Source organism: Falco cherrug, chromosome 3 (assembly GCF_023634085.1).
Source record: "Falco cherrug isolate bFalChe1 chromosome 3, bFalChe1.pri, whole genome shotgun sequence".
In the NCBI taxonomy this organism is placed as follows: domain Eukaryota; kingdom Metazoa; phylum Chordata; class Aves; order Falconiformes; family Falconidae; genus Falco; species Falco cherrug.
Window position 1 is genome coordinate 15,976,971 of NC_073699.1, and position 23,082 is coordinate 16,000,052.

A 23,082-nucleotide genomic window follows, 5' to 3' on the forward strand; every position below is an offset into this window, starting at 1 on the left:
TGAATATGAATTGCTTATTTTCAGTTCCTCACATTTTTATACAACTAGTTTATCTCCATTTTAAAGCTTTTCTTTTTTTCCCCCTCCATGAACAGAATTGATGTCCCATTGCAACAATGAAAGGCCAAGTACTGAATTCAGTAAGCAATTTGCCCTTTTCTCCTCTGGAGAGGGTCTGTCAAGGTTATGACTGAGGCATCTGAGGCAGTGGTAGCTTCCGAGTTGTGAAACAGAGTTTTTAAAAAAACCACATTTTTTTAAACAGTGTTTACTCTTTGTCTGCTCTGTTGTGTAATCTTGCTGTGCTGCTATTGACTTCAGTGACTGTAGAACTGGGACCCTTCACAGTGAAAGAGCAGCCTTGTTTGTGGACCAAAAGTAGCAATACACTTTTCCTACTCCGAGCATGTTATTCAAATATTAATAAACACTAGCTCTAATAGTATTTCTGGTGCAAGTAATTGTTATCATACAAGCAGAACTGGATAAGTGGTCTCTTTGTCATCCCAATGAATACAGCTCAATTATTTTAGTTGTGAGCTTCCCACGGTGATGTGCTGGAGTATCTCAATACTGATTTGAAAGAAGTCCTGGGTCTGAGGCACTACTAAGGTGCCTGTGGCTGTGAACAATATATGTTGTCTTGTATCAGAAGAGGAAGACACTATTTTAACACAGAAAAATTTCCTTTATAATCAACAGACATATTAATTGAAATCAGTGCTGGGACAAAGTCCTTTTTTGTAAGACTGCTAACAAATATGCCCACAAGTGTTTATTTTTGGGGAATAAAATGGTCTTTGCCATCACACAGAATGGAAGAAAATGATTTTAGAGTCACACCATTACCATAACAGAGAAAATGATGTCCTGGCCAAATCTACTTAAAATAATTCACCTTTGGATTAAGACTAACCCTGGAAAAATTCAGTCAATAAAGCAACATCTCTGAAACACTAAAAATTCTTTAAAAAAATATGAAATAATATAAAAGTGTATGCAGGTTTGATAGTAATAGTTTTTGTAATGTTGTTGAATGCTCTTTTATAATTCCAGGCTGAAGGCCTCAATGTGTCCGACAAAATACTTTCACTCATCTTTTTTTCTCTCTCTCTTTCTTTTTCTGTCTAATAGGAAAAATGTGTGTGCTACTGACCCACACATGCAGTTAAGCACTGAATGATAATCTGCCTTTTAGTCATTTTTTCACTACATGTACTTTGCTACCTAGAAAGTTCTCTCTTTCTAGAAAGTAACAGACAGTTAATTAACATTGTATATTATGTCATACTATTTACTAAAAGATATGAAAAACCATGACATATACTTTCATGAGTGTGATTTTCTTTTGGTTTTTGTTTGTTTTGATTTTTTTAACAGATATGTTAGGTCAAGAACGAAGCACGACATTGACATGAGGATAGGGATACATTCAGGATCGGTTCTGTGTGGAGTGCTGGGCCTGAGAAAATGGCAGTTTGATGTCTGGTCATGGGACGTGGATATCGCAAACAAACTCGAGTCAGGTGGAATTCCTGGGTAAGGCAGCGTGTATTTCCCACCATCAGAAAACATTGCCAACACAATACACTGTTAACCTTGCCAACAGATTAAGTGTCTTACATTATTTCATCGAGTATGACCTTTTTCTTTCTTTTTTCTTTTTTCTTTTTTCTTTTTTCTTTTTTTTTTTTTTTTTTCTATTTTGCTGTTGACTATAGTCAAAAAAGGTAGAAATGGTCAGCTTGCAAAGGCACTGGAAAAGAGAAAGGTATTTCTTTTTCTTTGCCAGCTACAATATCCTGAAAAAGGTCAGTGGTTGTATTCAGCCCATATAATACATAGAGGTAGCTCAAATTTCGTGGTTAGGTGCTGACCATTCCTGACTTTTTCCAGGCTTCGTTCTCTCATCCTTTGCAATCAAATGCTGCTGTGAGACACAAGTCTGTGATGCATTTTATTTCATAATGCACAAAGTGTGGGAAAATTATGTGTTCATAATTTACGCTACGCTAAATTACGCATAAATACGCTAAAATACGCATAAATTATGCTACGCTAACAACAAGGTGTTATGGGCAGCAGGCTCTCCAGGAAGTCTTTCAAATAATTTAATGGTTTAATAGATGTTTTTTTGACATTTATGACAACCTGTCTATATGTCAAAATATATGTTTTTCCACTGAGCTGCCTAGTTTTTCTTTGTCTGAGGTGGCCGATTCACCTTGAAGATAGAATGTTATTTCTGCCTGGCATCACTATATCTCATTGTAGTTTGGAAGATGCAAATCCTAATTTTGAAGCAACAGTAGTGATCGCAGGAATCCTCTGTTCACTTTCAATTTCACCTTCTGTTGATGAAAGATGTAGGAAAAGAACCCCTATGACAATTGAATTTTTGGCCATGGAACACAGAAGCAATAGTAGCGGGCATCTTTATGCAGAGAAAGTCTAAGTGATGCTGTCACCTTGAGTAAGAGAGGTTTGAAGTTATCAACTCTGAGCCAGGTGCTGTACTCCCTACACATACATTAGGATCTGTCAGAGCTGTCATGTTCCCAGGAAGTTAGAAAGATATTTGCTTTAGATTGTATTTTCAAATGCAGGCCTCTTCCACCTATCCCCTTAGTAGATCTTTATACTAATACATTTTCTTAGAATCAGCAGAAAATGAAATGTTGCATGCTTTGAAAATAACTTCTATACTCTGCATATGTCACCAGTGTATAAAATTGCAGAACAATTTTTTTCTTTCCTTGTTGCTTATTCCACACGATAGCCCCAGATGACTAATAAAGGTCACATGCTGCTTTGTTAACACAAGAAAATCAATCATATAAGTTTCACCATCTGCACCTGCAAAAAGTATGTTTTTTTGCTGTTAATATGTGCAAGTAGCACAGCTATTAATGAATAACCTACCTTGCTGTTGATAAAATGCCAGGCTAGCTTGCAGTCTATTGGAGCAGAGTGATTTCTACTCCTGTAAATCAGTTTGCCAACAGAACAAAGCCTGTATGTGACATATATTCACTAAGTCCCTCAAAACAGTGATTTATATCAGACTTCCCTTGTGCATACAGCAGATTTAGAGCAGCTCAGTTCACTCCAGCCTCTCCTTACTTCTCCCTGCTGCCAGTATTCAAATCCCCCTGCCTGCCACAATACCAAGATCATTCCCATTCCCAGAGCTGCACTTCTTTCCTCTCGTTTCATCAGAAAAGCTGCTCTGGGGCTATGAATGGTCCTGCTCCCACACCAGCAAAAATGAGCCACAGCCCTCTCCTGAGCGCACAGAGGAGGGAGGCAGCTCACCCACCCAGCATCAGGGGGATCCCTCCACCCACGGGGGAAGAAGAGAAGGGGCTGAGCTCTTCCCCTCGAGGGCTGCGTATCACCCTGAGACCTCATACACATGGGTGATGCAGATTGCCCCCAAAAGAAGGAGCATAAGCAGGCAGCTCAGCTGTCATGGAAGGAGGCACTCAGGGGAACTGAGAAAAAGCAACCATTTCTGGTTTTCTGAGAGGAAAAAAATGATTCCACAACACCTGAGAAAGAAATAATGTAAGATCCTACAGTGTTGTTTGAGAGACACTCTTCTGCTAGGACCTCATTTTCTAACAGTCTTCACCTGGTGTATCTAGGTATTAATCTATGGTATTGAATTGCCATAAAGCCTAGCTAATAATTAATTTTCTAGGATGATTCAATGACTGGTGTCATCTAAAGCTTGGTGTCTGATAAGTTTTCCACAATAGGACAGGCTATACTTCTTTACTTCAATACTCAGGTACCCAATTTACCGTATTTGTATCAAATTAAAAAGACTTCTCTCCACTATCCATTTTAAGGATTTTTAAACAAGCTGTACAAAAGGTGAAACAATAAAATATATTTAATCTACCAACTATTTAGTAATACTTGGTCCATTTAAGGGTATTACATCAATAGCCAACTCCATGCTTTAGTTAAAGCTGTTATCATTCGCAAGGGGCTTGCTAGGACCATTTCCTTCAGTGGAGATGAGCCATTTTGTGGTGCCTGATAAAAATGCCTCAGCATGTGTCATCAAGAACTAATCAATAATTTTATCTGACTGAATTTTAGGAATCGGTCTGTGAGTCTGACTTTCAGAAAGTGCTATGCCATGCATCAAAGTTTGAAAAATGAGCGAGTTTTAATGGAGTCACTACATTTATTTGCTTGAATTAGATAACTGCCTAATGAACATCTCTTACTGCATTTATGATAATGCATTGTAAAGTATAGCATGGCTAACCATGTGGATGTGTTTTAGAGATGTTTGAAATTTACCCTACATGTAGGAACTTAAAGATGTCTTAAAAATAGAAATAAGAAACACCCTCCAGGTTTGATTGGAAGACATCCAAAGCCGTATTATGCTTTTGCAAATTTGAGCTTTTTGTATGTCACCTCTTAAATTCAAGTTTACTTTTGGAAAAGGTTTTTGAACTCATCGCTTAGTCTTACCAGAAATTATCACCTCACTTGCCTTTTTATAGTTCCCTTGTTTCCCTAATTCACTTCAGATGCAATCAGACCGCTAATTTCAACTGTTTAAGCTATCTCAGGTAAATGAAGGAAATTAAAGAGCTTCATGTAAAACGCTGTAATGCATACCATATATTTTCCTCTCACCATATTTACCTGAAGTGGCAATTTCCATTCACTCTGAGTAGTATTTTACTCAGGAAGGTCTCCCATTAAACCATTACTGTGAGCAAAGGCATCAGGTATGAATATCATAATGTCTTTCCTGTGACAGTACTTTGTGCATTCATGAGATCCTATTGATGTGAACATGTCTTGAGAGTATTTCTCCCCAAATGAAGCTCATGTTTGTTGAATAAACGATTTCCTTTTCTTTATAGAAACTGTCATACACCTTCTAATTATACATCATGTTAAAAATTATGCAAAGTTCATAAACTCCTTCTTGTCTATGTACACTAAAGCACAGTCAGTATTTTCTACTACTTATTTCACATATGCAGGAGAATTCACATCTCCAAAGCCACTCTGGACTGCCTGAACGGGGATTATAAAGTCGAAGAAGGGCATGGCAAAGAGCGTAATGAATTCTTGAGAAAACATAACATTGAGACTTATTTAATTAAACAACCTGAGGAGAGTCTGTTGACTTTGCCTGAAGACATTGTGAAAGAGGCTGTCAGTTCCTCCGACAGGAGGAACAGTGGAGCAACATTTACCGAAGGTTCCTGGAGCCCTGAACTTCCATTTGATAACATAGTGGGAAAACAGAACGTAAGTCAAACTTCCTTTAATGTCATCAAGTGTGAATGCCTGCTTGAGTGCGTTTCAATAATGGAAGCCTCAGAGGAGCAAAATTCATCTCTAACCTTTATTCTAACACATACTGTAACAGCAGAGGATTAAACAAATCATTTCAGGACAGAAATAAAACATGTATCCAAACTGGAGAAATGCCAGTGGACCAGAGATTTTGGAGTTATTTTCCAACTAAAATTAAATACTACAAGCTTAGTTTTAATTGAACCAGTCCATAAAGAAGTAAATTAAAAGTAAAGCTAATGTTTAGCTGGGACATTCTAGTCAGAGTTTGTACCTCCTTGCATAGATTCGCTGCACTGCCATCAAAGCGAAGGGATGAATGAACGGACATTTTGCCAGAGGCAAAAGCACCGTGTAGGTTATTGATATATGAGGGAAAGAAACAAGATCTACTTTAAAAAAAGCACCCTGTGAAAACAGTTTGTCCATTCTTCACTTTTTTTCTTTTTAAATAAAAAATATTAAAACCTCTGATTCTAAGATGTAATTAAGGTTCATGAGCAGGTGAGTTAGACTCTATGGTAACGAGCAGCTCAATAGAAAAATGAGATAATAACAACTGCTCCTGATCAGATCTTTTCCACAGGCACTGCACGGCTGATTGCTAGCACCCTGGGAACCAGAAATTCTTGTACAGTCATAAAAATTGCTTTGCGAAATCTGCTTGCTTAGAGGAATTAAAGATGGAAAGGTTAAAATGCCCTCAGACACCGCTCTTTTCACTGCATTTGAAAGATTGATGAGTCTTTATGAAACATTGTCACCTGGAGTTTTCTTCCATTTTTCTGAGGGATCTGTAATAACATGATATATATCCTTTCTTCTGCTGCACACCTTTAGTCCTACTTGTCTGCACTGTCTGTTGAACCTCAAGCGCTGTTGTGTGGAGGTCTTGTTTTGTCAACCGTCTTCTGCTTCTTACAATTCTGCTTAGAAGTGATAAACCTTCACAATCAATCAGCCCATGGTGTCTTCGTCTCTTCAACCTGAACAGGAGCATGGCATAGTTCGCTGTTATATAAAACACCTGTTTTATATATGTTCTGTACATCTGTGTAGCTGCATGTACACTGCCTTTTAGTGTTCTCTGTATTTTGTTGACCTGTCTCTATATTCTCATTTCATTAGGAATAGAGGTGGGTGCATGCTGCTATGAATATCTTCTGATCTCTGTTTCTTCTTCTTTCCCTTCAAGACATTCCAGTTTCTGTAGTCAAAAAGATTATGTGGATTAGGCTAACATTTGTTGAACATTTTCTTAGCTAAGCTTGACCTTGATACTAACAATGAAGAGGAGTAAAATAAGGGACTAGTGTTTTTATTTGAATATTGAACAACTCCCACCCAATAAACTAGTAAAAAGCCCATTGAAATCATTGAAATAGGCATAACTAAACAGTTGTTTTATAGTAGATTTTTGTTTTATGAGAATTAACAGTTCTTTTTTTAGAATTGTTTCTCACTGCTTTTTAAGATCTTGTTTTTGTGCTGAAATAACTATAATCTTATATTACACAGCTTTACAATAAGGTTTTTGGTGGAGACAAGTTTTTAAAAATCTGCTATTCCATGTGTGGTTTAATCATTATGTAATTTTCAATTTTAAAGTTGAGACAAGAGTCATTACTACTCCAAAAGTATTTCAGCTCAAAATTCAGCTGATAGGTTTAAATTATACCAGGATATAGTAGCTTTTTCTAGAATTGTGTCAGTCTTGGACAGAATAAGCATTTAATAACACTAATTATGCAGTCTAAAGGTTACTGGCAGCAGCAGAGGTTGAGAATCCAAATAGCAGCAACCCAACAATGAATTAATCCGTAATGGCATTTAAATGATTTCTTTACCCATTGTAAGTTACAACAAAATTTGAGCAACTCTGATCATGTGCCTTACTTTTAGCTATAGTCATGTTAGGAAGAGTATGAATGGCAAAGGCTCAGGTGAGTTCTTTTGCCAAACTCACACATCACACATCACAATCCATATTCTTTATCTCAAACTTATTTTCTACGGGCAGCCTAAGTCAGTGAATTGAAGGTGTGTTGATATGAGTAAGGAACAGAACAACCACTCTTTACTTGTGTGATGTATGCCATCACAGACCTTAACAAAAGTGTAACAAGAAACACTGTGTTTACAGCATGTTTAGCACCATGAGCCTTAGCTCTGACGGTGAGGTAAGCCAAGGATGCTAGGGCTTGCTCTCAAATTCAGACCATGCCCAATATGGATGGAGGTTTTTGTTATAGAAAAAAGTCTCTGGGCTGTTTTCCTAAAGCAAAGAGAGGTGGACAAAAGTTATTTTATGTTAAGAGAGTGGAGACCTCCTCCTCTAAAGTAAATTAATAGCTGATGAAGTTGAGCTTCTTCAGAGTGCCTTATGAAAGAAATAGCTGAAAGCATTACACAGTCACTGTGTGCGGTGCTGGAGGAACCTGATGTGCCTGTAACGATGTGAATTAGAAAAAAAAACATTAAAATGTCTGTGTCTTCTAGAAGCCTATTTTAGTTGTGGCTGCAATGACTTAACAGTTATCACAAAAATTATACTTCAAGACTCCCAAGCCAGACAAGTACAAACAACAGGGTAAAATTCAGTTCAAAACCAAGGCACCTGCATTTGTGTATCTACCTAGGTGTCGATCTCTCACACAGCTCAGCTCCTAAACGTAAGGATCTAGTGCTACTTGTAGTGCTCTAGCGTGCCTGAGACATGCATATGACAAAGGGCTTATGAAAGACCTGTCATCATCTGGACTATCAGTTAGAAACCAGGTGAGAGACTGATGTCTCAGGGCTAAACACCCATGCCGAAACATGCTGAGTAACAGCTTGATTCAGCTTAACTGTGCCTGTGTGTTGCCGCTGGAGATACTATAGCTAGCACACACCAGCTGGTCTCCACCACCATCCATGGAACTTATGGGGTTCCCGTAGGTGTTGTGCCATATCTCCTGGCTCCAGACTGCTGTCCAGAGTAACCTAGGGCATCTCAGCTGACCATTGCTGCATATGACTGGGCAACTGATACTATCCAGAGTGTATATTGCCAGTAATAGTTTAAACAAGCCCCTAGACACCTTCATGTAGGTGTCTTCCTCTTGAACCAAATCCTACCTGCATACTGACTCTTTAAACACGTGACCTTGTATTCCCCTATTTCCTTCTACGACCTGGTGTTTACAACATTAAAAAAAAATAATAATAATTTGAAGCCTTCCTAGATGGCCTTTCTAGAAGACTTTATAAATGGCCCTGATTTAAAATTTTCCTTCTTGTTAGAGTTCAAGATACTTGGACTTGTTGCATGAAAGCTTTCAGGAAGGAAGTAAAATCTAATTGAAGCTACCTTTTTTAAATCTCTGTGAAGTATCTAAAAGCTAGAATTTTATTATTTATTTGTTTTAATTCCTCCTAAATTCTTTTAGTCTCAGAGGCAAGTTTAGCTAGGCTTTTTTCCTTACAGAACCTTGTATGTGTTCTGTTATTGTCAGAATGAATGGTTATTGTCAGCGTAAGGAAAGTTCAAGTGCCCTATGTAGAATTCACAACTGTATCTTCCATACAGCTGTTCACAAAAATGAGGGTGAGGTAATTGGAAGAGCCAATATTTCTTTACATTGGCACAACAGAGTCTTAAAAGATGTACAGCACAGGGGGGAATGCAGGCAAAATGTGGTTAGAACATATTCTTGAGACAATAATTTACATGATCTTTTTCATTGTTGTTACTAATTACAGGGAGGCAGTTTTCTTAAGTATGTGTATGGGTGTGAGGGAGAGAAGACTCCATTAAACTCAAATATGAATTACCTTGTTATCCTGTGAAAACAAATGCAACTTCAGAGTCCATTTTTGCATTAGTACTAATGGCACCATTGCCATAGCAGTGATATTATGTCATGTCCATCTACCACAAACTGTAAACCACTTCATACATTCAGCAAGAAGACAATTTTTTCATATTAATTAATTTTTAAAATATAATTTGAAGCAAAACATAGTCCCTGGCTAGGATGAATTAAGATGATTCTTCCCATTTAAATGAAACACAATGCCCAGCTAAAACATTAGGGACCTTCTCCAGCCTCCCTTCCAGTGGAGATTTAGCAATATGAACTAATTCTGAGGAATTAATGCACACAACAGCATCTGATGCGATCTCATCTTTTAACAGTGACTAAAGACCCACTTGTGTGATTTTGACCACCAAAATTTTTCTGCATATCTCAGTTTAAAAGAGAGGAATACCTCAACTAAAGTAGTGTCCTAGTGTGTAATAATGTAGTATTTATAAAGCTGACTCAATGGATTGTTTTCCTGGGATTTCACTTTAACCTTAAGAGTTTCCACCTTAACTCCAAGGCTAAGATGTGGATTCAGGCATATCTGAAACTTTAGCATGAGAAAAGTTTCCCTGGTACTTTTCTTTTCTCCAAATGTTCATGAAATTTATTTTCTGGACAGAAGATGGGGAGAATTGAGTAGAGTGGTTTGCCAAACCTTCTCTGCTGATGTCTTTTTTCTACTAAAGCAAATGGGAGGATTCCTTTTCAGTTAAATAAAAGATTTTGATCCTGATATCCTTTTCTGCCTATATTTTGGGCTTTAAGTTACTCATCAAAAAATGGAATATGAGAAAACAAAACACTATCCATGACTACAGCATCTGTAAACTATATTTTAGGATTGTAAAGAAAATTGTCACTTGGGGTTTGATAGAAGGTACCTAGGACTCTCCCTGTGTTCTCATGTGCTCTCTAAGATTCATTAGAATGTAATTGCTGACTGTGGTTTGGATATGAACAAGGGAGACCTCCCTATATAATTTGCTGTATATAATCCCACGATAAGAAAGAGCTGACTTTCCAGAGAAAAAAAGTAATAATCTATCCCAAATTCCTGTTTCCAACATTGCCCAGTAGGAGATATAGCAGAAGATCTTTCCAGCAAGGACCTATGGGATACCTTTTCTCTGCAGAAGTTTATAACTTGTCCATAATAATTCTGCAGTGTCTTATGCAATTATGTATGAAGGTTTATATCCTTTCCATTCATTAACATTTCTTAACCCTTGGGAATATCACAGGTAGTAGAGTTGATTTTCCCTTTCAAGTGGGAAAGTGCTGGTTCACTGTGGTTTGTTGTGAAATGATACCATGAAACTGGACTGAGTATTCTTTTTATGACAGTAAAGTCTACCTCTTCCCTGAAAGTGAAGCACCCTTCGTACTATCTCTGCTAGCCTTCCTTTGCAAAGCTGTGCAAAAGTACTTTCTTTTTCTTTTGATTAATCAATGAAATAACAAAGGAACAATGCATTTGAGACAACATTTAAAATAATAATATGAATTACAGTTAAATTAAGTCGTATAGCCTAACTGTAATCTAGATTGGCTGAAATATATCAGTAGTGAAGAAGAATATATTATCTGAAAATCCATGCTGAAGTAAACAGAAACGTCACCTTCTTCACTCCTGCCAAACTGATCTGTTCCTTAACTACACACATCCAGTAACTTTAAGATCAAGAAAAGCATCGTTACCTCTCTTTTCTGTACCTTGCATTCTTAGTTGTTAAAACACAGCACTGAGTTAGATACCCTGCTGTGATTTTGGTGTGTACTCCCCTCATGCATGCTCTAATAATTAATTAGCAGAATCTGGAAAGGGGAATACAGTCCTAGTGTTCAGTGCAGGAGCAAAACTCCTAGTCTGTACAAAAAAGAGCGTTAAAGTAGTCCCCTTAACGTACTGTATGTGTTTAGTGGAACAGACTTATTATTTTACACTTCTATAGATTTCATTGAATGAATTGCATGGGATGCTGTAATGGTTTGCAATGCAACATGATCTAAAACATTGCATTTTTAACCCAAGGGGACCAGCAGGTTTATTCTGTTTGCATGTGCTTTCCCCTAGACTCTGGCTGCCCTAACAAGAAATTCAATAAATCTGCTTCCAAACCATCTTGCACAAGCTTTGCATGTCCAGTCTGGGCCTGAGGAAATTAACAAGCGAATAGAGCACACCATCGACTTACGGAGTGGCGATAAATTGAGAAGAGAGCATATCAAGCCTTTTTCACTGATGTTTAAAGACTCCAGCCTGGAGCATAAGGTAGCTGGGTCTTGGTAGCCGCATTATTCACAACTCAAATTGTAATAAATGTCCACTGAAGTAGAGAAGCTGTAGGTTCTAGCTTGCATTGTTTGTTTTCTTGTTTTGTTTTTAATTTTGTTTCAGTTTTCAGAAGTTGGGACTGAGTTAGAGGTCATAATAGACAGTGTCATGATGCTGGTGTTATAATGCTGCAATGATTATATTTTCATTGTTGGAAAATGCCTACACTGAGCAAACTCTGCCTCCAAAACAACAGCCGTTTGCTGGGTTTCACTTTCTGTCAAGTACAAGCAGTTTTCCATCAGATGACAGGTTGCTTTGACACAAATGGTGATTGAGCTTATTAATAAACTGACACTTTATTCAAAACATATATCTATATTTATATAGATATGTTTCTTTCATTTAGTCAAGGATCCATCTGATGTCCTTCAGGCAGCTGCTATGTTTATTTTAAGTCAAAACGAACTTGTCAACTCTTTGTTTTAAACATCCTTTTTTTAACATCTGCTTCTAAGAGGTAAATACTGTTCCTGTCTTTGCTGCTTCTCAACAGCAATATGGTCTCACTAATTTCTATTTCAGTCTACATCCAGACATAAGTTATAAGTTAAAAAGATAAGTCAATGGGAGGATTTTCCTTGCACACTGCTGACATGGGGTGAGGTTGCACAGATCTCAAATGATTTAATTGACCTGTATGGTATTACAATGCAGCAACAGCAGGTCTGCAATAGAAAGAAAAGTAATGAGGATCTGGACAGATGAAGGCCCACCTCTCTATCATCACTTAAACCTCCACTGGAAAACAGACTTTTTTACTTGAGTTATGGGAGACCAGTCCTCAGGTGGTTTCAGTGGTGAGAGCTTAATGAAAACCACTGGGAAAGAAATATTCTGCTTGAAGTAGATTTAAGCCCTTATTTCACAAGCAGTCCTGTAGGAGGATAAAGAAAGGTTCATTTAAAAAAAAAAAAAAAAAAAAAAAAGAAAAGAGGATTCAGTTTCCCCATGAGGATATTTATGACACTGAGAAACAAGGTAGAATCCCCAAAGCTGAATTAGCCATTATTGCTGCAACAGAATATACAAAGATAGTACTCTCAGTGCAGTCAACATGCAAAGCTGATGGGGACACGGAGGAAGTGAAATCCAAGAATTTTGGTATCCTGTATGTTACCATCTAAAGCCCCAAAAGTCATGAGTAATCTTTAATCGTTTCAAGTCACAAGGTCAAAAGATAAGGTGAAAGAGTCTAGACAAGATAGCATATAACCTAGAAGGTGGGGGATGGTATGTTAGAATTTTTTTGTGCAAAAGAGGAAACAGTCTGGTCACAAACAGCTTGCTGAATGTAGCCTTACATTATTATCTAATAAAAATTAGGTCTGACCATGGGCTGGAGTAAAGGGACACTCCCCAGAATCAGGTCCTATATTCAGAATATAAACTTTCTTGTAACTTTAGATTTCACAGGTAGCAGCCACAAAGAAAAATCTATGTGTAAAGTGTAGCATTTCATTTAAATGCAGTTTGAGGAGGTGGAAAAAAAAAGAATCATGCTTTAAACCACCACATCACATAGGTCGGATTTTAAATATTAATAAAGTCTTTAATTGCATCTGGATGACAAACAGTCTATTTAAAAGTCAGTATGTTTAGTAACTTTGATACGTTTTCTTCTCAGTGTGACAGTTCCAATGGAAAACTGTGCTGCAGTTTTTGGAAAGTGGTGTTGTCATCCAGTATTTCCTTAGCTGTAAGTCCCAATAGAAACACAAAATCCTTTCAGTAGACTGAATCTCTCTTCTGTCCTCTAAATTGAGCTAGTTTTTAGCATTGTGGTGGTAAAGTTCTAAAACTATCAACACTGCTTTATTTGCTCCAGTTCATCCACCTCTAACAGTTGGACAGTTGCTGGCCAGCAACTTCCTTGCTTGTGTTCAATGCACTGGGATGCAAGGAGATGATGTGGATTAAGGAAAGATGAATCGCAGTGTCCTCTTCATTATAGGCAGGGGCAGTGTCTTGTGGGACAACGTGGGAAATGTCCCTTCCCTCCTTATTTGTTTGTACAGTAATTACAGGTTTGTCCCAATAGCTTTAGTTGTAAACCATAGTCTACAGGCAGTCATGAAAAAAATCATGTGTGAATTGCTTTCTTAGAGAAAGTACCTATTTCCTCCATGTTATATTAGTCTCACTTTCTCCCTTCTTCCTGCCCATTCAGGAAACAAAACAAAAAAACCCTCAGATTTAAATTGGAGTCTCACAAAGCTATTTCACCAGCCTTTTCCCTCTGCTCTCCCCACCCCTAACCTTTCAGTTTGGAATTATGTTTTCTTCTAGCCATTAACATTTTGCAACTGCTTACATGACCTTCTACATCAGCATCTAGAGCTGCTCCCCGCAGCGCTGCTGAGTAAGTGGGCAGTATGTGTCTACGGGTCTCCCATCTCACGTGGCCGTTTCCATTCGCTGCTACTCACCTTCTGGCCAGCACAGTGGCAGCTTCAGGTCAGAGGTGGCTCTGAAGTACAGTAACCTCTCCGATGCAAAATCTTGTGCCCTCGCATTTCACCATCACTTTTTCAGGCAGCGCTGGCATCTGCCTAATATTTATTTCTTTGATCTGTAAGTACATCTTGTCCCAGCCTTTACAGTTATTCAGCAGGCAGAACAACCAGTACCCATAGCTGAGATCCCGATCAAGATGTGTTACTTCCACCTTGTTCAGTGAGAATTGTGTTAATGCTCTGTACCCCAAAGCACAAGGCAGTGAGTAACCGCATGAACAATAATCCCTATTTCTTCTTCCTCCTGCATTAGCAACAGGACTAGTATGCTGTGGCATGATAAATCTTTTGGGGTTGCTTGAATAGATCTGAAATGTGGGTTGGTTTGGGTTTTTCCCTTTGTAAAACAATTGCAGGCAGCAGATTTATGCTAGCAATGGAAGTGCTGTTTTGCTTCCTTTAAGGTTTCAAAAAGTTAAATAAATAAATAAATAATTCTGTAATCAGCATACCTAAAACCAGCAGGGGATCTTGCACGGGTCCTTGTTTACAGAGGTTTAAATGATTAGCGTATCCAGCAGTTTAAGGCATTGGTAAATCTTCCCACTCCTCTCATCTCATTGCTCGATGTCCTTTTTATTGATAGAACACATGTAGATTCCACAGCAAGTAGTAGCAGTTGCATTAGCAAATGGGTTTTCTCACTGAGGCAGTTATGTATATTTCTATATGAGCTTTGTAATACTTCATTTTAGAGGAATTGTACAGGATCCCCACCTGGTATATTTTATGGGTTCTTTAGCCAAATGAACTCAGCATTATTAACCTGTACTTCACTCATTAGCACTTGATATCTCATTTAGAGACTAATTCACTGTCAATTTTGCTAGAGGTCATTTTCACAAATAGGCAGATAGAGCAAAAGAGTCATCACAGTAGAGTGCTTCTAATGGTAGCATGAAAATACACTAAGGGTTTCCAAATATGTAATAGCTTATAAGGAAAATCTGGTACTACTTTAGATTATTTTCAATATTTGAAAGATATCAGCATGATGCTCTAGCTTATTAGCAGTGACTTGGAAATACAGGATAAAGCATTGTAACAGGGCAGGGAATTTTACATGCTGGTAGGGAGTTTGTTAAGGAAAATTTCCAATGTAAATATTTGCATAAATATATTTTAACTCTTCCTACATATTTGTATTGGGATTATAAATCAGATTTGGCTTAGAGGTGAAGTGTCTACACATTTTCTTTGAGGTAAGCATACTGAAAATATCGAAAAGGCTTTGAATTTCACAGTACTGGCTTTCTTAGGTCAAAATGTTACCCCTAAATATCTGAGTTTCTCTGTTTCAGAATTTGTGATGAGTGAAATAAATAGAAATTAAATGAGTAGGAAATAAATTTTGCCCTTCCTGCATGCTCTATCTGTATAGACTTATGCTTCACCTCTTTCCTTCAACCCAGAAACTTCCAGTGGCAGGGTCTGCAAGAAACACTGGGCAAACCCTGTGCCTGTTTAACACCTTCCTTTCTGTCATTGGTCAACAACTAGATCTATGTCTGCCCTTTGGTCTTCTCAGGAGTTCATCCACCTCTTCTCCTGTCTTGGGCTTCCTGATACATCTCCTGTCCCTCCCCTGTACTGCAGAAGTTTTCCAGTGGCACAAACACCATTGCTGCGAAGAAGAAAAATACATGGTCTCCCTTTTCATCCATGAGGTCTTATGCGAGTCAAAGAGCAGCAGTGAGGATAAGACCTAAACCCTTCCTTCACAGTATGCAAACACTTTCTCTAGACGCACATGTAAGCCTGTTGTATTACCAGCATGCCCCTTTCCAAGAGCCCCGGGGAAGGAGTGGAGAGCTGGGGAACCAGCAGCATTACCTGGCAGAGGAAACTTGGCCTTTCTTACACAAGCTCAGTTTCAGCTAGCTGGCTGGGCTAGCCCGTACAGAAACAGTTCCTCCCGTCCCCGTCCCCAAACAGCACAGGCAAATACCTCAAGCCCCATGAGAAGTAGGGTGAGCCTTTGCTGCACCATGAGCAAGTCACACCAGTGCAGATAGGTCTGTGGGACGGCGCAGCTAAGGCTTCATTGCAGAATAGGTGGCATCATGGTTCTTCTTACCACTCTGCGTGGCTCTAGCTGGCTACATGCCTCCCCATACTTATGGAAGTGACTTGAAGTTTAGCCTATCCTTCATTTACTTCTCCAAGTCATTAAGGGGCAAACAGCTACATAAGTGCTACTTTTTTTCATTGGTGTTTGTGCTGCCTCAGGGATGTTAACAATTTCTCATTACAACATCGTTACTGATTAGGCCACAGCATTCATCCTTTTGACATAATGCTCAACACAGCAGGCAATTCCACGTTTGTGTTTCATTCAATTAGTTTGCTATAATTTCCCAAAGGAACAGTTGGGATTTCATGTTATGTTTTAAGGAATGTACCTTTCTTTTTCCCTTTGGTTCTTTTTGTGCTGCAACCAAAAAAAACCCTGGTCCATTATTTAAGTGGACTGATGTGCTTCTGTTTTCTTGCACATGAAACCAGGGTCAGTGACTGCTTCCAGCAGCAAAATGGAGTTGCCTGTGAGTATTATCAAAAATTATGTCGAAGTGATACTGCCAACAGACACAGGGCATAATCGCAGCAGAGGAATAGTCAAAATGAGGGGTGCCAACAAATAAACCCCCTCTCCTACTCTTAACAAAGGGGAGCAGTAAAGACAGAAGCCTTTTTCCCATTTCAGGAGCTTGAGACTATTTTGACCAGATGTTTATAGCTGAGATGAAGTCCCTACCAAAAGTCCACACAGGAAACATATTCTAAGTCTAGGTAGGATCTTCCTTCCAGAGCAGATTAGCTATAACATCCAGTTTATAGCTAAACTCTCTCAATATATGTTCCTGATAAATTTCTTCATTGGTTTTAATTTTTCTCAATTATAATGCTCTCTAGGCATTTATAACTGCAGTTTGTCTTATTTCCAAATTGCTGGAGAAAGATTCTGATATCTGATATCTCTTTGACTCTGTTTTCATTTTGTTCTGCACATGTAACACTTAGCTCCTTCAAAATGGCAAGAGATTAAATAGAATTTAGTTATTGTTCAAAGGAGGAAAAATTAGTGGGGCAGACATCTGTGGGATTTTTTATTACGTGAAGAAAATTTAGTGGCATCACGGTTGGGTAAAGAGATTTACAAAAATATGTCTATGGACCAGTCTTCATTTGCTGTAAACAATTGGAGTTTAACTGAATTAGCAATGATAAATACCAGCTGAGGACTTGGGTAAAGTTTCCACATTAACTGATCCACCATGATTCACCAATGTATCTCTTACTCCTTTTCTTGGTAACTCCCATAAAAGGGGAACCATCATTTTCAGTGTTTTGGTGTCCTGGAGAACAATACTTTTGCAATAAACCATAAAAACAATAATGCACCTCAAATGGTCTTTTATGTAATAATACATTCATTTTCTACTTGGAGAATGGCCGTATTGCCACATTTCTGCACAGCTTCTGGATAACTTAGGATACACAGGTCATGACCCACATCTCAAATAGTCACAGAATGTCACAAACTACGTACTTTTCTTAAAAAAAAAAAACTAAAAAAGAAAACCAGACCGGTGTCAGTTTGCCAAGCATGGAGACACCTCCATGATGTCGTGCATGCAGTTGCAGCTGACTTCAGTGTTTATCTTCAGGTGAGGAAAACCACAGCATTTTAAGTATTTTATTAAGCCATTAAGTATTTAGTAATCTACTCAGCAGCGCAAGCCCCTAGTATCTAACTGAGGATTTTTAAAGCAAATAATTTTGATAAAGAAGCAACCAAGTAAAACAATTTTGTATTGCAAATTAAAGAGCTTTGCTGTCTTGGATAAAGTATTTTACTAGCTTATTAATGATTTATTTGTTGTGTTTCATATTTAAAAACAAATACAGGTTTGTTGATTTATTATCTCTTCCTGCTAATTTTCCTATATGCATCAGTCTTTATGAAACTACTGCATGGGTTACCAGCTAATTTACTCTTCTGTGTGTGTTTTTGTGTTTTTTTATTCTAGTATTCCCAAATGAGGGATGAAGTATTCAAATCAAACTTGGTGTGTGCATTTATTGTTCTTGTATTTATCACCGCTATCCAAAGCTTACTTCCTTCTTCCAGGTAAATACAGAAATATATCTCTATATATCTGAAGGTGCTCTTAGGGAAACAGGAGGATAACATATCTAGGATTGACATGGAATGAACCAAAAAAATTCTTCTTGGTCTCCAAAAGTGTTCAGAATTATTTTTTCATTTTTTCCCCTAATATTAACTACTTTTGTATCACATTATCTGCAGCTACATGTTTCATGTGAGGTGGCAGCACCTACTGACATTATGTTGTTATGTTTTTAAGCAGAAGCCCCACTGAGTTAAGTGGGAACTTTGGGTTACAAAAGTTTGAAATGATACAGCCTGTTGCTTACAGTGTTGAAGTAAAACATGATCCAGACTTGTAACAGTGCCTCTTCGCTACGTGACTGGTAACCACCTTGGGAATCAGTGATTGTTTTTGTTTTGGTTCTTACATGCTACATAAGAAAATCGTACTGTTGTGTTTTGTTGCTGATGATAAGTTTTACCAAGCTGGGGAAAGCAATCTTGTGCCATTAAAGAAGAAGCAAGGAGGTGATGTGGTAGATCTTTTCTCAACAACAGCTTCCTATCAAGGTCACGAAAAGGTGATGTAGCTGAGACTTCAGTGTCTACGTGTTTCACACAATCAAACCCATCAATTAGCATTTTTGTCTACTAATAGTGAGAACACAAGAGTGTTTGCAAGATCTAAGGTCATGTTTTTAGCATCATACCAGAGCCAGCAGGACATGACTGCCTCTAAAACACGCCTCTGGTCCCACTTGGCGTTTGGCAGAGCAAGTGCTAAAGTGGAAACGCCCATATGAACATAATTCTCATGCGGTTTCTAACACTCAGGGGAACCTTACCTTATGGCTGCCTGTAGAATGACCTTCAAAATACATATATATATATATATATAAATAATAAGACATTCATTATGTTACAGTAATGCAGCAGTATTTCTTGGATCATTTCTGGAAGACCTGATTCACCATGCTTATGTCTAATAATACCAAAATGGTGGTTAGATGCAGGCAGGCAACTGCCCTGTGCAGCTGTGGTGTCCCATGGATTTTGTAGTTCTCAGCTGGGAAAGTACCCAGAGTAGTACCTGACCTTCTGGTGTTCTTTACGTGCTGTATTGCTTTAATACCAGTAAGTTTGTTTGCTTTTTTAAAGTTCTTCTCCCAATACACTTTGGGATTATATACTGGCAGCTGTTATTTTTATTTTTTTCTCAGTATGTACAAGAAGATTTATGGCTCTTCCTAATAGAACCTGTTGTCTAAAAAGATTTCTGCTGCTATATCAATCACTGCTATAACAGGAAAAAAAATGACTTTTTTCTATCTGCACAGATTCATTTCTGTTAATTCTCATGAGGGTGTCTACTGCCATTGGAATTAAGGAGAAAGAGTCATGTAACCACACTGCCTGCAGCCATCTCCCTTCCTGTTTTCCTATCTGGCACAGCAGTCTTGCATTTTCCCCTGCATTTCAGAAATCCTTTGTAGATCATTTTGTCACTGAATGTTAAAGAGGTTGTAAATATAAATAGATTCAAGTAAGGAGTAGATAAATTCTGACAAGATAAAATCAGCAGAGGATTTTAAACAGAAGTGTGAAGCCTTGGTCTCAAGAACACCCTTAAAGGTTCATTGCTGGAACCTGGGGAGATATTTAAGGAAAGGATATATACCACTACCCCTTTTGTAAGAGAAAATTTGGAGCCACATGGGTACCTTATGGCAGTTGTTATGTCCTGTCAGGAGCTGAAGATCACTGTCAAGATTTAAGAAGGCAAATTTTGGTCTTTGTTTTTCAGGTTCTGAAACTCTGCTTCAAAACATGTGTTTCAGTCTTAAAAAAGCATGCCTGTTAAATGAGAGGAGGTCAACAGATGACTAACCCTGAAATAACAGGATGAGGGGTTTTAAGTGAGAAGGTTTCAATATGCTTAAGCATATTGAACGAGGAATTAATCTGGAATTTCAAATTTCCTTAGTTCCAGTTCTAAAAACAATCCGAGGTATGAGCACATGAACAATCCAACACAAAGTTAGGTAGGATTTGGATTCAGAAAGTCTTGGAGATAAGTGCATGCTCATGTCCTATAACCTCAGGCAGGTATCAGAGAAGTAAACTACCACAGTGGAAAAGCATGCACATAATTTTTGTGTAACAACTAACAAACTGTAATTCACAGTCCTTATGGTAACTCACCCATTTTCTGACAAGTCAGTTTGAGCGTCTTTCAATAAATTCTTCAGAGCTCTGTTGAACAAGTATGGAATTATGTATTTGCTTAAGTACATGTCTGAATATTTTTCTGAGCTGAGCCTTTTGGGGATTTCTGGAACTCAGGTGAAAGAAAACTATTTAAATCATCACAAAACATACCTTACTAAGGACCTTCAGGGAGTTTCTCAGATAGGTTGCCTTAGTCTGTGTGTTAAAGAAAGGAATTCTCTTTCTGTTGCTGCTTCTACTGTGTATGGAAGTTTCAGAATTTTATCTCAGTTTATATCTGTCTCCCGCAGGATAAATATTTGATCCATTCATACTTTTCCCTGACAGTGCAGGCACATCACTGAGTTTAAAAGTCTTTGCAATAGTTTTCATTCTTTGAACTATTGAGCTGAGGAAATTACTCTAAGTGACATAAATTAATGCCATATTTCTGCTGTAATTACCCTCTATGAAGCCATTACATTACATTGACAACCTTGCAGTGATTCATCTTCTCCAACTGAGAGGCCTGGGAGTTTGATTCATTTCCTGCAATGAACTTTCTATATGCTTACGTGGGCAGTAGATCATACTAGAGTCGCCTGCTGAACTACTGTTATTTCTGTCAGGTTTTCACTGGGTTATTCTTGTGAGGCGAGAAAACTCAAATGAACTTGTTGTTCATTTAAACATCTGCATCTTCTGTTTTTTATGAGTTTTCCTTCTGGCTCAACTCTTGATTTGCGACTGTACACAAGGAAGAGGGAAGGCAAAAGCTCCATTTCAAACATCACCAGATCTTGACAGTAAGGGAAACACTAGAAAGAAAAGCATTTGGTTTTAAATCTCTTCTTGAATGAAGAGGGGAACCAACCCAGGTGTCCTAGTTCTGGGAGAAGTTTATGGACAGAAAATTATTATGGCTATTTGTTCTTATTCCTCTAACCTTGGCTTTGTTGTCTGCTTACTTGATCCTAGCATCATGCTGCCAACATGAGCTTAGTACAGATACTGGATTTAACCTCTAGGAGGTCATAGGTGTGCAGACTTCAGTTTTGGCTTTATCTCAACTGTTGAACACATCAATGTTCAACCAAATGCCTACAGCAGAAGAATTGTGTTGCCTATGTATTTATTATGAACAAATACAAAGCTGTGGTTTCTCAGGCACCTAAGCACATTGTGCAGCATTTTGGATTGATATCCCAGTCTTAAGTCCCTAGATGCTCCTATTATAGTACCTTAATTCAATAGCACTGGGTCTTACATGTGGAGTTTGGCAGTCCAAAGTAAGAACTCATGTTTAGTGTTCTCAGGTCTGACCTCTTAAGGCATGACCCTAATCTTTTTGAAAGCCTTAATTTGGTTTCATTTAGAGCTGGGTCAGGCTAGGTCTACAGTATTGGTAGGCTGTATCTGCATATATAAACTCTCTATAGATATCTGAGATCTAGATAGAAACTATCAGATCCAAAGAGGGACTCAAGTCATTTGGCTTTGGAAAGCAAGAAAGCTATTACAGAATGCTGTTGTAGTCTGGTAAACTGAAGGAAAATCTCACCTAACTATGTATCAGTGTCTATAACGGGTTCAAAGTATAGCCACTGAAGAACAGGTCAGTCAGAAGATCTCCAGGGGCATCCGATCTGAATAAATCTAAGACATTGCTGTGCAGTGAGATAATTTGTATCCTAAACTACACAGGTCTCTTGATGAGCCTTCTTGACTCCCTTGACTAGTTCTCAATGAACATCTTGTCCAGCTTCTCCCTGGCTTTATTGACAGTGTTTCCCTTGGATTTCTGTATATTTTCACAAACACAAGCTGCTCTCAAGACATTGTTGCATTGTGTCTCTACTTGGTAGCTGTGGGACTTGCAGCAAGTCCTGAGACTTCCCACAAAGCCTTCAGCTGCACAGGATGAGATCTGCGGCTCCTGCTCCAATCTTTGTTTCTTCATTATTTGCTCTTCCCTTCATAATACAGTTTGTTTTTCCTGGCTGCATTGTTACTTCTTTCAAAAGCAAGCTTTACTTGTGGGTGAGCTTGCTGGAAAGGATGGGACTTTTTGGTGAAAAAAGTGTGTCCTGTATTCAACTCACACACAAAACTCTGACAAATTGAGTGAAATGTTGACCCAAGTGTGAGATAACATTTCATAGCTATGGTACATTATCAGAAGAGCGTCAAAGCTAATATTACCACATGGAAGCTCTCAAGGGAAGCTAATGTGTAATTCATCTTATTCCAGTTCATTAGGGAACAGAACTTCCAGTTTGATATTTTCCACATTGTATTTCTAATATAATTTGGTACTACCCAAAGACATCTTATGCATATACATCTTACAAATATATATCCTCAGATACATTCCAAAAGAAAAAAAATCTCTGTGAACTACAGTCTTGCTTTCTGTTTGTCATCTGTTTAACCCATTTTCTTTTCTGGACTCCTGTACTGCAAGTCATATAATTTTGAGGTTCTGAGAGCAGGAGCTGCAAGTATAAGCCACAGGTGCATTACTATAAATTATTCTGAGGCGTGCATGCTGTTTTCAAAAACTTATGCCTTGATCATACTTCTGTGTTAGCTTGATTAATATTAGTAGATTATAGAGAAGAAACTTTGAAGTAAATTGCATATTATTCTGTCCTGATACATTCAAGGAGTCATTGTCCCAGCAAGTCTGTTTGGATGATCAGAAAGGAATAATATTTATGC

The 23,082-nt window shown here is 38.1% G+C and overlaps 1 protein-coding gene across 2 annotated transcripts in view; it reads left to right on the forward strand.

Annotated features, from left to right (window-relative positions):
* The window catches only part of ADCY8 (adenylate cyclase 8), a 132,243-nt gene that overhangs the window by 78,487 nt on the left and 30,674 nt on the right, over positions 1–23,082 (forward strand). Inside the window, exons 6-9 of one of the 2 annotated variants that reach the window (XM_005439546.4) lie at positions 1,381–1,539; positions 5,019–5,289; positions 11,263–11,460; positions 18,071–18,171. In XM_005439546.4, the coding sequence (XP_005439603.3) occupies positions 1,381–1,539; positions 5,019–5,289; positions 11,263–11,460; positions 18,071–18,171 (729 nt within the window). The remainder of the gene's footprint in view (positions 1–1,380; positions 1,540–5,018; positions 5,290–11,262; positions 11,461–18,070; positions 18,172–23,082) is intronic. The other variant, XM_027805923.2, reaches the window with a different exon arrangement.